The sequence below is a fragment of the Magnolia sinica genome, chromosome 15, assembly GCF_029962835.1.
Source record: "Magnolia sinica isolate HGM2019 chromosome 15, MsV1, whole genome shotgun sequence".
Classification (NCBI taxonomy): Eukaryota; Viridiplantae; Streptophyta; class Magnoliopsida; order Magnoliales; family Magnoliaceae; genus Magnolia; species Magnolia sinica.
In genome coordinates, this window is record NC_080587.1 from 19,223,941 (window position 1) to 19,239,545 (window position 15,605).

The 15,605-nt window shown below is 38.6% G+C and overlaps 2 protein-coding genes and 1 long non-coding RNA gene across 3 annotated transcripts; all 3 read left to right on the top strand.

The window, feature by feature from the left end:
* The first annotated feature begins 636 nt into the window (after positions 1 to 636).
* Positions 637 to 9,531, top strand: LOC131227873 (uncharacterized). Its single transcript, XR_009162556.1, has 3 exons — positions 637 to 840; positions 8,115 to 8,257; positions 9,112 to 9,531. It is a non-coding gene; the product is annotated as an uncharacterized LOC131227873 (long non-coding RNA).
* LOC131227872 (uncharacterized protein At2g29880-like) lies at positions 6,059 to 7,594 on the top strand. The gene is made up of 2 exons (XM_058223704.1): positions 6,059 to 6,515; positions 6,586 to 7,594. The coding sequence occupies exons 1-2, from the start codon at positions 6,321 to 6,323 to the stop codon at positions 7,147 to 7,149; spliced, it is 759 nt and encodes a 252-aa protein (XP_058079687.1). The 5' UTR covers positions 6,059 to 6,320; the 3' UTR covers positions 7,150 to 7,594.
* Positions 9,532 to 12,131: 2,600 nt separating the features above from the next.
* Positions 12,132 to 12,779, top strand: LOC131226846 (uncharacterized). The gene is made up of 2 exons (XM_058222565.1): positions 12,132 to 12,536; positions 12,642 to 12,779. Exons 1-2 carry the CDS (start codon positions 12,132 to 12,134, stop codon positions 12,777 to 12,779), a joined length of 543 nt encoding a protein of 180 aa, XP_058078548.1.
* The last annotated feature ends 2,826 nt before the right edge of the window (positions 12,780 to 15,605 follow it).

Sequence of the window (15,605 nt, forward strand, 5' to 3'; positions counted from 1 at the left end):
AACCAAAATATTTGAAATTCCTTTTTTATTCTATTTTAAAACTAAATACAATATAGGAATATTTGAAATTCCTTTTTTATTCTATTTTAAAACAAAATACAATATAGGATCTTAACCATGAAAAAGAACCTAAGTTGCATTGGGCTCAAGCCAGGAGAAAAATAATTAATGAATTTGGGATTTTCACTTGCAGTAGAATTTTTAAAAATCATGGAAAAAATACTCATGTGGTATCAAAGAGCTCTTTCTTACCAATACAACAAAAACAAGCCCAAGTTTATATATATATATATTCGCGTGTGTGTGAAATACTTCTAAGAATAGAAATTCCAAAATCATAAATTATTTTGTTAATCCTTTTGCCCTATTTTGGTGTAGGGGCTGCCCTAGCTTTGTTGAGCCAGGGTCCACGCGAGGCCTTTTTGTACCGATTAGGGATATGGCCGGGGCAGGGCATAGTGAACTAGGGTCAGGCTAGGGTGCGACCCAAGCCGAATTGGCCCCTGCTTGGCCCATTGCCACCGTTGCTGGCCAAGCCTATGTCCATATCAAAACCCAGATCCGGCCCCGTTCAACTATCGGGTTCAAATCCAGAGAACTAGTGCTCCGCTCGCCCAAACTCGAATTTGGCCGAAATGGGCCAGCCCACTTTTAACCCTTGAAAACCTTGAATTCACTCCTTCAGCAAAGAGCCGTGGATTCTACAAAACACCAGTCTCAGGATGGAGATAGAAGGAGCAGAAGGCAAGGGCAAAAGCGTAATTTTCATCGAATACAACTGCTTCGATTTCCACTTCAATCTTTCCATCACAGACGGATTCAATGCTTGAACTTGCAATGGTAATTATAAAAGAAAAAAAAGAAAAGAAATTTGTAGTTCTATTTCATTCTCTCTTTCTCTTCCGTTTTGAGATTTTCACACGAATTTCTTGATTTTCAAATGATAACATAATTACACCCCATGTTTCTGATAGACACGCCCTACCTATCTACTTTTGGGAAGCGGAGCGGGTGGTGACCCCAAATCCACCCAGCTAGGTGGTGTTGGGCGCTGTGGGCCCGCTGTGATGTATGTGTTTTATCCACGCCATCCATCCGTTTGGCCAGCTCATTTTGGGGGGATGGGCTTAAAAATGAAGCAGATGAAAAACTCAAAGGGACCACACTACAGGAAACAGGGTTGATTGAACGTCCACCATTAAAAACTTCTTGGGGGCCACAAAAGTTTTGGATCAAGTTGATATGTGCGTCTTTCCTTCATCCAGGTCCATGTGATCTTATCAACATTTAGGGCCTGTTTGGATGCCTATAAGTTGGGTAAGTGGGAAGTCACTTACAGGTGGTGTTTGGGGGAGAAAAATCGCCTATAAGTAACAACCTGTAAGTCACTTATAGGCAAATCTACCAAAAAACTGCAGGGCGAGGGGGGTGGGAAGTCACTTCCCTGTAAGTCACTTACAGGCTCAACGGTCATATTTTTAAAAAGAGGGGAAGAGGGAGAAATGCACCGACCCACCAACCACCATTATAGCCATGAAGCTCCAGCCAATGAAGAGGAAGTAGCAGCCATTGAAGGAACTCCAGCAAGCCTTGCAGCAGTTCAGCCAATCCACATCCTACAACACTATTAGCGCAGCAAAGCTTCATTATTACCGCACCAACAACTGCCATTTACCACACCAACAACCACCATTGATAAGCTTCTATAAAAAGGGGATTGCAGGTTTCGTCTCTCCATCCCAAGCTCTCTCTCTCTCTCCCTCTCTGCAATCTCTCCCCCCCTCCCTTTCTGCAATCTCTCTCCGTCTCTGCAATCTCTATCCGTCTTTGCAATCTCTTGCTGCGTAGTGCCTTCCGTCTTTTCTCCTCTCGAAATGGTAGGGTTTCATCCACCCTTTTTTTCTCCTTTGAAAACGGGAGTGGTTTGACGTTAATATATAAGGCACGCTGGCACACCTGCGCACGTGCGCATTTTTTCACACCTGTTATGGGCCTCTAATATGAATGGACCTTGTGATGCAGCATCCCATGAAAACGTTTAGGGACCAATTTGTGCCCTGATTTAAAACTCTGGTGGGCCATAGAAAAGAGAGATGCAAATCAAGGTAGGAAAGTGTTTTCTTTTTTCATGGCCTATCAATATTTTAGATCAAAGTATAAGTTGGCTAATGGGGGTTTCATGGGGTTCTGCATAACGTGGACCATTCGAATTTTGGACTCAAATCATGTATTATGAGTTCTCAAAAAGTTCTCAAAAGAACTCTTGCCAAATGGTGCACGGCTGGGTATTATGCGGGAAGGAATCATGTGCTGAGTAATGTGTAAACTTTGTGGATCCACCATGATATATGTATTTGATCCACACTGTCCATCCATTTTAATACTTAATTTTAGACGAAGAAATAGATGGACGGATTGGATAAACCAGTCCTAATTTGGGATTTCATTGAAAGTGGTCCTAAACATCAATGGTGCATCTTGAATATTTTTGCTTACATCTCATGAAACCAGTCCTAATTTGGTTTCATAGCCGATTGTTACATACTGGGAATTTCATAATTTGTTTCTGTTTGCTTGGTATTTTTCTTTCATGTTTGCATTGGTTTCTGTTGCAGTTCTCTATTTTATTGGTTTTGCCACTTGTTTCTACTCACTGTATCTCTTAGTTTCTTCCTTTTCTTTTTGCATTATTTTTTGCTTGCCTTCTCTTGTTTTCTTGGTTTTTCATTAGTTTATTTTCGCTACTTTCTCATTCTCTCTCTTAGTTTTTCATTGGTTCACTTGTCATCTTAGTTTTCTTCATTAGTTTCTGTTCAGGCATGTTTTCTTCTTTTCTAGATTTACTACATTAGTTTTGATCATGTTGGATTTCTTTATTAGCTTTTTTTCTTCGGCTCCTGGTATGGGTTCTCCTGTCCACAAGATTTTCTTTTGCTCTGTAAATCTTCAGGGTCTTGAAACCATTTCATAGCCGATTGGATAAATCATGTGCTAATTGACCTTTATCATATTTATATATGCTATTTGGGAACCTTGCTTGAAATGCAAACTTTTAACTTTTCCCATGATTAGAAATTGTATGAATTCAGCACAATCAAACATATAGTTTCTTGTTTCCATTACGTATTAGCATTAGTTTCTTAATGTGAGGCTGCCTATTGCATTCTCCACTTAATATGTGGTGTTCATGAAATCAAGAAGCATGTCTGGAAGTTGTCATGTAACCGTCCAGTGTGGACCATCCAGCAAGTTCATACCCTTTAAAATGCTCCCCTCTTCATGTCTGAACTGACCATCCAGCAAGGTCATACCCTTTAAAATTCTGGTATACTCATTTTATATATTGCGCCCCTCTTCATGTCTGAACTGATGTCCAAAGATTCTGAACATGGTTTGATGCTTGAAATCTTTACTTGGGAGGACTTTGAAGATATGGGATCTTTGACTTCTTTGGAATTACTTGTCTCTGTGCCAGCATATGATGTAGAACAAACCTCATCTTTGCCACCATTGACGCCCATCTGGTAGAAAGGTTGCATTTGCAAGGCTTGTGCTTGTTTCAGCAGTGGGCATCTTTTAACATGTGAATCCAGATTTTCTTGCAGTATAGAGTTGGAAAAAAAAGAGTGAAAAGATAAATATCAGGAAAGGGTAAGTGAGCTTGAGCATCAAGAGCAACATTTCACAAAAAGAAAAAAAAAAAAAAGGTTGCTTTTGGATGCACAAGTGAATTGAACCATGACCATTCTCTTTAGTCAAGAGGAAATAACAAATACTAATGGTGTTATTGTTGCCTAGCATTCACATCGAAGAAGTAGCCTCAAAATGCAGTTGCATTCCTTTCAAGTCCAACTTGAAGATAATTTAATTGCATTCCCTTCAAGTCCAACTTCAGAATTCATAATATAAAAACAGCTTGTGTATAGCAAATTTTTTTATAGAAAAACATATACTATAGAACAATAACACTACATTCACCTGACAAGGAAATCATGAAAAATAGAAAGTTAGAAACTAAATTACTTTATCAGATCATATCATCTGTGAGTCTGTGACTGAAGTCGAACCAATCTGAAATGCCGAGTCTGTTAGAAAAAACTGAGAGAAAAAAAACTGGAGGACTTGAATAAATTACTGGGGGCGGCCGATTAGTTATGGAATCAATGGATATTCATATCAATAGAAAACAAAAAACAAAACAAAACAAAACCAAGATTCATAAACTGATTTTGGATAGAAAAAAGTACACTGGTTAACAATAAAAACTACTTTCAACATTGGAAAAGGATAAACTGAATGACTAGAATTACTGAGGATGGGTGGAACAATCAACTGAAATTCCCGTCATAGCCAAAAATGAAAAAAAAAAAAAAACACACAACTCTTCAACAGATTATTGCAGATAGAAAAAGTACACTACCGAAAATAAAGAGTTCTCAACAGTAAAAAAAGAGCAATAGAGCTGAAAAAACTGCTCAAACATGTTTGAATTGAGCTAGATGGAAAAGATAATTGCCTATTTTTTGAAATTACAAGAAAAACTTCGGGACTAAAAAAACCTAACAGGGTCCACCACATGGAACCAACCTGAACCCAACTGTGGTCTCTTTGTATGGTTCTTTGTGACCTTGCCAATCATTTGTTTCAATCTTTAACTTATCTTACTATATATTTATTCTTTGATTTTTAGATCTATTTGCGAAATGGATTCGGATTCTGAGATGGATTTTCATATTATGTCTTCAATGACTACGGCTTGTGCATTAATGACTGTTTGGCTTGATAAAAACAATATGTTAGAAGAATCACAAGAACATCAACGAAATTGGACAGGCACACAGGCTGCGAATGCGATTATTAATGGACCGAGGCCAACATGCTTTAACTACATTCGTATGCACAAAGATGCTTTCTTTAGCCTTCGTGATATGATACAAGAAAAGAGTAACCTGCGAGGCACATTTGGCGTATCACCAGAAGAAGAGTTTAGTAATTTTTCTTCATATAATTAGCCATAATATTAAGAACCGTGTCATGCAACATCATTTTAACCATTCTGGGGAAACAATTAGTCGTCACTTTAACAGAATGCTTAATGTAGTTGTACTTTTACAACGCAATATTATAAAACCACCTAGAAATGGTCTACCACCCGAAATAATGAATAGCACGAGGTTTTTCCCGTACTTTAAGGAATGTGTTGGAGCCATAGACTGCTCACATATTCCAGCGATGATTATTATAAAAGAGCAAGCCAAGTGGCGTAATCGAAAGGGATTTATTTCCCAAAATGTGTTAGCAAGCTGCTCTTTTGATTTAACATTTCAATATGTACTAGCAGGGTGGGAGGGATCGGCTTCAGATTCACGAATACTGGCAGATGCTCTTAACCGACAACACAAATTGATTGTCCCAGCAGGTATTGATCTAAGTAGACATATAAATATATATATATTAATTAATAAGCAGATTACATTTACATGACTTTTAAAGTGTGTTTTTTTTTTTAAAGGCAAATATTACTTAGTAGATGCTGGTTTTGCGAATGCGCCGGGCTGTTTATCACCATTCCGTGGCGTTCGGTATCATCTAAAAGAATTTAGGCAAGGTTGTCAACCTAGGACAAAGGAAGAGTTGTTTAATCTTCGTCATTCCTCATTGCGGAATGCTATAGAACGCGCTTTTGGAGTATTGAAGGCATGATTTCCCATATTGAAGATTGCTTCAGGCTATCCTTTAAATACACAAGTCAATATAGTCGCTTTATGTTGTATCCTACACAATCATATTATCAATGAAAAACGTGATCAAGAGCTTGATTTTGAAAATAACGATGATATCGGTGATGGTGAAGATGAAAGTGAGATGCATGAAGATGAAGGTAATGAGAGTAGTGAAGAGGAGAATGAATGCGACTTCCGAAATGAATCTGCGGCTGCTAGGAGGGAAAAACAAAGATGGAGGGAATTTCGACTTGGACTTGTGTAGGCTATGTGGGAATCATATAAGTCAGAACAAAACATCAATTAGTCATATATATATTTAGAATGTGGATGCTAATAGAAAGATTATTGCAATTTATAATATTTCTACATCTATTTGCAATTTATATTATATTTCTATATCTTATGTGGCTTTACATGTTTTTAATGTTTAAATGTACAATGTTTTAAGGTATGTCACGAAATGCAAAGGCAAGCAGCAGTGGCCGAAAGACACAAATTAATTGGACATCATACATGGATGAATGTATGGCAAACGCCTAGTTGAGGAAGTATCGCTGGGAAAAAAAATCTGACAACGCTTTTCGAGAAGCTAGTATGAATAAAGTAGCAAAAATTGTGATGGAGACATTTTCTGTGCAAGTGGATGGAGAAAAGTGCAGGAATCGGTTACGAACGCTTAAAAAGAAATATAACTTGGCAAAGCTTGCACTTAGCAAAAGTGGCTTCGGTTGGGATGAAGAAAGAAAATGTGTTACCGCTGAACCAGACGTTTGGGATGAATTCATCAAGGTGAAGTTCATTCAAAACTTGAAGTCATTCATATACAGTGAAAACTAACTAAATTCCATTTATTTTATAGGCAAAACCTGAAGCTATTCATATCAGAAACAAGCCATTTCCACTGCTAGCTCAGTTTGATATTATATGTGGGGACAATTCTGCTACAGGAAACGCAGCACGAACTACATCCGATCTTGAGGAAGAAGTCCTCCATTCATCTCATTACATGGATGCCATCCCATTGTCCTCATACCCCTCTGAATCATATACACCATTTGCACCACCCGATGATGTATATTCCGACGGAACACAAGGTCAATATCAATATGGCGAAGGAAGCGGTCAAAGGGATGTGAGAAACTCTGCTCCAAGGCCATTAAAGAAGAAGAAGAATGGCTCTATTGCATCAACTGTTATTGAAAAGTTTGAATGCGTACAGGAAACAATGGATGAATATGTTTCATTCAAAACTAAAACAACAGGAAGACTATGGGATGAGTTGGAGAATATGACAACCATTGATTCTGACATGATGTATAGGGCCTACACATTCCTTGCGGAAAGACCGCATTTTGCTTCTACGTTCCTAGATCATGTAAGTCCTATTCAAAAGAATGAATGGTTGGAGAGGATGATTCCCTAGTAAAAAATTTTAAATGTAATTTCTATAGTTAAAGAAGACATTGGTAATGTAATTTAATTATTAGATTTTCTATTAATATTTTTAAGTTTATTCTCAATGCTTAAATTGAGTTATTACTCCATATTATAGATATTTTGAATTTGTGGGCCCACTTTTATAGCCCACTTGATGATTGGTTTAGCTTAATAATTATCTCAAATATTCATCTTGATGGGCTTAACAAAATAACATATTTGATCCTATGTTTTTTTTATATGATTATAACATTTTAGAATGATTCCCCAATCTCAGCTCTGCTCGATGTGAATATACAGCTTTCTACCTGTAAGTAACTTACAGGCTATCCAAACAGAAAAACTAACTTACCTGTAAGTGACTTACAACTTACATCCAAACAGGTTACCTGTAAGTAACTTTCACCTTACAACTTAAAAGAACTTACAGGCATCCAAACAGGCCCTTAATGGTAAATAAACATTATATCCCCACTGTTTCCTGTGGTGTGGTCCATTTGAGATTCGGATCTGCTTCATTTTTGGGCTTATAGCCTAAAATGAGCTGGCAACAAGGATGGATGGCGTGGATATAAAACACATACACCACGGTTGGCCCCACAGCACCCAACACCTCCCAGAACAACCTAGCTGGGTGGTGTTGCAGTCACCGCCCAATCCACTTCCCTACTGTTGGTGGTAGGGTAGTACCAAGGGTCTACCATTCTAATACTAAGAAGTACAAGAATGAGTGTAGAAAATATATTTGAGATTTTCAATGCAGAATTCTAGATTTTTTTAATGTTAAATACATCTCATGTTTTTGATAGACACTCTGTTTTCCTACTTTTGGTAATAGAGTAGTAGGTTGTAGAAGAGTGGGTCAATTTATAAAACATATAGGCTGTAGATATCAGCTCCATTTTTTTTTTTATTAATCAATTTTCTTTTTCTTTTTTAATTGGGGGGCAGCTTTAGAATTGGAGGCCTCCAAGAGGGAAGATCAGTGGGACCAGCCAGTTATGGAATACATCGAGGCTGCTGAAGGATATCTCGAGTATCAACAGCCAGGTTCAGTGTACCGATTCATAGATGCTGAGAATGGTGACATAAGAGTCAGTAATCCTCGCCCTTTTCTTTGTATCTGTTTCATTTCAATGAGATATGTCTTTGGATGGCATAATGGATGTCTTGTTCAAAGCATAGTTCAAAAGCCCAAAAACTTTACTTGACTCGGTATCTAATAATTATAAAATAAAAAATATTAACATTAGTAGTAAATATGTAAAATACTTACATTTAGTATATAAGTAATATGAAATAGAGAAACAAACAACTAGACACTGAATAGGATGCGGGTTGAGGGTGCTGCTTTTTGTGCTAGAGGTCAAGTGGCCGATTCACACAGCCCTTCCATGTATATTTTTTAATAAAACCTTTAACAAGGCAAGTGACTCAGTGTGAGTCACCGCCAGTCGCATTGAGTCATATGAGTCAGTCGATTGACTTGATGAGTCTCTTTGAGTTGGAAACAAACCACTTCTAGAACTGAATTCTTGTTGACCCGGCTTGATATCTTGCAAATTCAGGTTGACTCAGCTGAGTTTCGACTCAAGTTAGCTAGTGTTAGAACTATGCTTCAAAGCATGGACGCTATTTATCAATTGGGTTTGTTTTATGGGAAAAACGATGATACTCTAGTATGAATGTGATGGTTCTTAGTATGAATGTGATGGTTCTTATACATGTATAACTGTAAATCAAACTGTCAAAATTATAAACCAAAAACTATACCGAACTGATGTCCTAAGTGGCTGGCTGGTGGACATTAATGCATGGTTAAAATGAAAAAAGTAGTCAATTTGGCATGTGGGCCTTGATCAACATCAAATACATGCATGGTATTTGTTGTTTGTTAGATGGGGCTGATACTCGTTTGCAATGTCTGCACTTGCTATGGACATTTGAGAAGCAAGGAGTAAAGTTAGAATGGCGTTGAAGATGCCATGCTTCATCTGATAGAAAGCAAACTACAACTGGAATCCTGGATTTTCTTATGGATGCAAATTACGACTGAGTGTAAGGCCTTTCGTCCTTGATCGCCATCCATCAGTTTTATTTAGTTTTTTAGTTCAATTTCCCTCTCTATGCGTTACCTGATGCACTGGTTTGTGGGTGATTGCATGCATCCGCAGGGATTAGTCTCGCCTTAAAAAAAGGGGCTGGGGCACCCTATTGTCATTTAAAAAAATGTTTTCAGCTTTTTGTGTGAACTTCTGTATTTTTTTTCCTTTTATGCTCTTTTGAAGTTTGCATATAGAGCTTTGCTAAGTCCACATGCATGCAGGAGGCAGCTGTACACGCCACACATGTGCTAGCATTAGAAATTGATATGAGATCCAATCCATCAAAAGTGTAACATTATGTGGATTGTCTCGCCCAATAATTGGGTTGGTCCACTTATCAGGTGGACCACCATTAAGGAAACAACTGTCGTCATTGTATCATCATCATTATCTAATATCCCAACTACTTGGGGTTGCCTACATGAATCCTTTTCTGCGATTCTACTCTAACAAGGGCCATAACTTCAATTAGATCATAGGTCATCAAGTATTTTCTTATTACCTCCATGGCTCCACCCACATCTTTTTAGGCCTTCCCTTGCCCTTTTAGAGCCCTCAACTTATACCAACTCCCTCCTAACCATCGGAGCTCTTGGTCCCTTAGTCTACTTTCTCTCATCTTACTGCCTATTAGTGCTACTCCTTAATCCCCTTGAATGTTTCATTTTTAGTTCTATCCTTATCTTACCACTCATCCATCTCAACATCCATACTTAAACCTTAACATCTTAACGAAACAAATGTATAGCTAAAAACACTCGGCCGCAAATTTCTTTTTCTTTTCATTTTTTTTTTTTTTTTTTGGAAGCGATGATAATGAAATTTATTAAAAGAAAGGCCAAAGGCCAAAGAATACAAAAGAAACAAGACAAAGAAAAGCAAAATGACAAAAAGAAACCTTTACAACTGATGCGGACATCAGTGGTGCACCTTTTAAAGTGTATCAGAGGAGGTGTCGTTGACAGAGTACCGGAGCGGAGGAGTTGATGTGGATGGACGTCGGGTCCATCAGACCCATTTTTTGACACGTTACGAGTGCAGGAGCGGCATGACTGCAGGCCCATGGGGTGGATTTCACACCCTGTTGCACGGGTGTTTTAGTTTTAAGTGTTTTTTGTTCTTTTCCTCGTTTTCAGGGGCTTTAGTGCACTTTTATTTTTTCCCTGGCTTATATATACATTGTGAGAAACCGTATTTTATCATAAAATGAATAAAAATTCGTATGTTTTTTTTTCCCATCTTTTATCAAAGATATTAGAGTTTCAAGATTGGCCCTTGGGAGCTCAGGATTCTACATCGGTTTTAGGTTTCCTTCTTTCTAGATTTTTGAGATGCAGGAAATGGTAAGAATTTGTCATTTTCTTTTCTTTGGTTCCCTAGAATCTGTACCTTCTATATCTCGAACCTATCTCTTCTTCATCCCTTTCGTTCATCTCTGGATATTCCCTTTTGGTTTGAACAGAAAAGAGGGATGGCTAGTTAGGAGAATCAGATCCAAACTTGACTGGGGACTGACTTATGATACATCTGGGATATCATCATATCTCTAGGTTCTCCCTTTTTTATTGTTTACGTGATTTTATGCTAAGGGGCATGATCCCGATGGAATGATTTCATCTCTATGTTGAGATTTTCTTAATCCTCTTAATTGAAAACAGTTAGTTGATTAATTAATTTATTTGAATCTCTTCATGCTGATTATACATGCATCTAGGGTTATGCCATCACATCTCCATGCATCAACAACTCAACCAACTAACAGGCAACTGATCAGCAGGCAAAATGTTAACTGCATGCGCCCATTCTATTACGATTTGTTTTACCCTATTGAGAACTTCCAATGACCAACCGTGCATGTATTTGAACACAAAACAAGCATGATTTGGTGAACGAGGGCCCATTACATTGAAATACAATAAAAAAAGAATATGAAAATATAAAAAAAGAAAGCGAAGGTTTACCATTCTTTCTGTTTTTTTTCCATAATGGTCCACTTCATTTTGATTTGTCAAATCCCATTCAAATTATTTGTTTTGATACCAAAATAGGTCTAGATCTAGCATTAAATGTGTTTTTAACTTATTCCATGGTTTAAATGAAGAAGAAGAAGAAGAATAGGAGGAGGATACATGAGTAAAATTTTGAAAAAAATAAAGAGCAAAATTAGGCTTTTATGGGCATATTGGTGTCGATACTCCTTGTAACAGCCAACAAGGGCTGATACAGGCTAATACGAGTTGGGTTTTTTTTTTTTTTTTTTGTCGGTTCGATATGACCTCATTTCCCATATCGTCTCGTGTCGATATGGATACGATACGGCCGTATCAGTTGATACGGTACCAATATTCATATCCATGACCCAATGTCTCTCTTCACAAGTTACCTTCCCTCTACTCCAATACTCTAGACCCACTTTCCTAATAGTGCCCTATCATTGCCTCCGAATCTCACAAGCTTACATGCTCTTGAACCATTGGTTTACACGCTTCTTCCAATTTTAGCAAATGGAATTTATGATTATCTACTGAATCTTGTCAAAGGAAGTTCCGCCTGATCTTTTTTAGCTTAGCCATGATGGATTTTTGCCAGGCTATGGTTTTCTTATCCTCCATCTGTTTCTAATATCATGGCCCACCTGCTAGATGGACTAGATTTATTATGAGGTGAGAACATCTACATAGTTAGACCCACCTAATGGCTTGGATATTACCTTTGTTGGCCCTACTGGCACTTGTGGCATCGTTTGCACAAGCCACTTGTAAATGCATGTGGGCAATTGATTTGGATTCTATAAATTATTATCCATCTACTATGAAGCTGTCTTTAATTTCTTAACTCACTGGGTGTCTTATGTCCTCTATGTATGGCCCCTCCACCGAATAACTTGAGGTGTCTTATATCCTCTGTGTATGGCCCCTCCATCGATTCTAGCAGAGTAGAATTTTGGGAAGAGCTGACCTCTCCTAGACAGTCTCTCTCAGGCCCATGTTGTGTAGTCGGGGACTTCAACATCATTAGATACACGGAGGAACACTTGCGCAGCAGAAAGGTCTCTTCAGCTATGAGGGCTTTCTCTGATTGGATAGAAAATCAGGAGTTAGTCGATCTTCCATTACTAGGAGCCAAATTCACGTGGACTAACGGGCGAGCGAATCCGATCCTTTCCAGATTGGATAGATTTTTGGTCTCTCCTAAATGGCTGGAAACGTTCCCTTTCATCTCTCAGTCAGCGAGAACAACCTCTGATCACTGTTCGATCTTACTCTCGGTTGACGACAACAATTGGGGTCCTAAACCATTTAAGTTCGACTCCTCCTGGCTCAAGATTGAAGGATTCATTTAGATGATTTCAAATTGGTGGATGGCTTTTCAGGTGGAAGGATATGCAGGCCATAGACTCCTCTCCAAACTTAAGACTCCTCAAAGAAAAGTTAAAGTAGTGGAAGTATACTCAGCATCACAAAAGGAATTCCGAATTGGACTCTATGTTTTCCGAATTGCAAAAGATTGACGTAGCCTCATAAAATGTTCCAATGTCTTCCGAGCTATTTTGAAGAAGAGTTCAACTTATTCAATCGATTTCAGCAAGGGTATTGGAAAACGAAATTTCCTAGAAACAAAAATCAAGAGACAAATGGATAAGAGAGGGCGATAAAAACACAAGCTATTTCCACAGTATAGCTAGTATGCGTGCCAAATCCAATAAGATCAGCAGTATTTTAGTGAATGAGGAACGCATTGAAGACAAAGATCAAATTGCACAGCAGACAATCCAGTATTTCAGATCCTTGCTTTCAGTTGAAGATTGGGACAGACCTCGGTTGGATTTCCTTCAAGTGGACAACATCACAGAAGAAGAATGCAGTTTACTTGAATCCCCCTTTACGGAGCAAGAAGTGAGGAAGGCAATTGACATGATGGATGGAGACAAGTCCCCTGGTCTTGATGGCTTTCCTATTTCCTTTTTCCATAGTTTTTGGGATGTAATTCACTCTGATTTTTCCATGAAAGAGGCAAACTCTTTTCAAGTATTGGTGCCTCCTTTATAGCTCTCATCCCTGAAGTGGCAGGCGCAGCTTCTTTTAAAGAATTCAGACCCATCAGTCTTATCGGAGGCCCGTACAAAATATTAGCCAAAGTCTTAAGCTCTAGATTGAAGAACGTCATCGGGAAGATTATTTTAGCCAATCGAAGTGCTTTTATTCTGGGTAGAGAGATAGTGGACAGGGCGCTCATAGCCAACGAAGTTCTCGACTCCAGTCACAAATCGGGATCGAAAAGTATTTTTTGCAAGTTGGACATTGAGAAGGCCTACGACCATGTCGATTGGGGCTTTCTTCAATACATGTTAAAACGGATGGGTTTTGGCTCTAAGTGGAGAAAATGGATGGGTGAATGTATTGGTTTGACTCACTTCTCCATCCTCCTTAACGGATCCCCAAAAGGCTTCTTCAAAAGTTCAAGAGGTTTGCAGCAAGGTGATCTCCTATCTCCGTTTCTTTTCGAAATTGTGGGTGATGCTCTATCTAGAATGCTCCTTAAAGGACAAGAAGAAGGCATTCTTCGTGGTATTAAAATAGCAGGTCTATCCAGTCTGATTTCCTACATTCAGTTCACTGACGATACATTGATTTTCTCTAAAGAGTCCCACGACAAAATCGATAATATGCGCACAACGATCCGATGCTTCGAGGTAGTATCAGGGCTGACAGTGAACTTGGCTAAATCTAAGATGTTTGGAGTGAATCTGGAAGAAGACGAGATAAACAACTATGTGAATCTCCTTCATTGCTTGGCTTCATTCCCGTCTACTTTTGTTCGTCTTCCCCTATGCATTGGAGCGCCCCCAAAGATGTTATGGGATAAGATCATTAACAAGTTCGAAAAATACCTTGCTAGGTGGAAATGCCGCTACTTATCTTTAGGAGGTCGGCTTACTCTTATCAGGGCTGCTCTCTCCAATCTTCCTTTGTACTTCATGTCTCTGTTTAGATGCCCTCCTTCAGTATTAACTACAATCTATAATCTTAGGCATGATTTCCTTTGGTTCAACAAGGAGGATAAGAAGAAATTCCATCTTCTAGATTGGAAAGAGGTGTGTAAGCATTTCAAAGAAGGTGGTGCAGGGGTAAAGGATCTTAAGACGATGAATCAGCCCTCTTAGGAAAGTGGATTTGGAGACTAGGAATAGAAGGAGGAAGTCTTTTGAATATCATCATCAAAAGTAAGTATGGATCATCTGAGAGTGGGTGGTGGACTAGAGATTCTTCACAATATAGGGCGTTACATCTTTGGAGAGGCATTCTTCGTATGAAAAAGGAAGTTATCAAAGGTATCAGTTTCGAGCTCGGAAAGGGTGACTATATTAGATTATGGGAAGACCAGTGGGAGGGAGACGAGCCATTAAAGTTCCGCTTCCCGAACATATATCTGCTTGCACACAACAAATCTGCCTCAGTTGCTGATTGCTACATAGTCACAGCTGGCAAGATCTAATGGACCATGAAATGTAGAAGAAATCTTCAAGATTGGGAGATCAGCGAATATGTGGACCTCCTCCAATGCACATACAGAGCAATGCCTAGCCAATCGACAACTGATAATCTAATTTGGAGACCAGAAAAATCCGGTAAATTTTTTGTTAAATCGCTCTATTCCTAGCTTCAAAGTATATCCGTTATTAAAGAAGGCCAAGAGACTTACATTTTTGGAAATACTCGGCTCATCTCAAGATTGTATGTTTCTGCTAGCTGATTGGCAAGAAGAAGATTCTTACAGTGGACAACCTGAGAAAAAGGGGGATGCAGATAGTCAACATCTGCTTATGTTGCATGAAAAACGATGAAACAATCGACTATCTGCTAGTTCATTGTCCTTTCATTTCGAAAATCTGGTCTGTCTTTTTCTTGTCCTTCGGAATCAGTTGGTGTTTGGCGGACACAGCGGATAATCTCCTATCACCTTGGGTCAGCCTAGACCAAAAAAAGGAAGCGGCTTTGGAGAATGGCAATTCTTGCAATTTGGTGGACTGTGTGGGTAGAGAGAAACGGGAGATGCTTTAGGAATACTTCCAATTCCGTGGATACGGTAGCTTCCAAGGCTAAAGGTTTTCTAATAGATTGGGCTGTCAATGTATCCTTGTTAAAGGACTATGACTTTCGCTTTTTAGGAGCGTAGTAGAGTTTGCTCTCTCAGCAGACTCTCTTTGCTCTTTTGTTTCTTTTTTGTCTTTTTTGTCTCTGTTTTTTCCTATCTTAATACAATTTTCGTTCTCTAATTTTTTTTTTCTTAACTCACTAGCAAAATGGATGATCCCACTTATTGTTCTTAGGGCTTG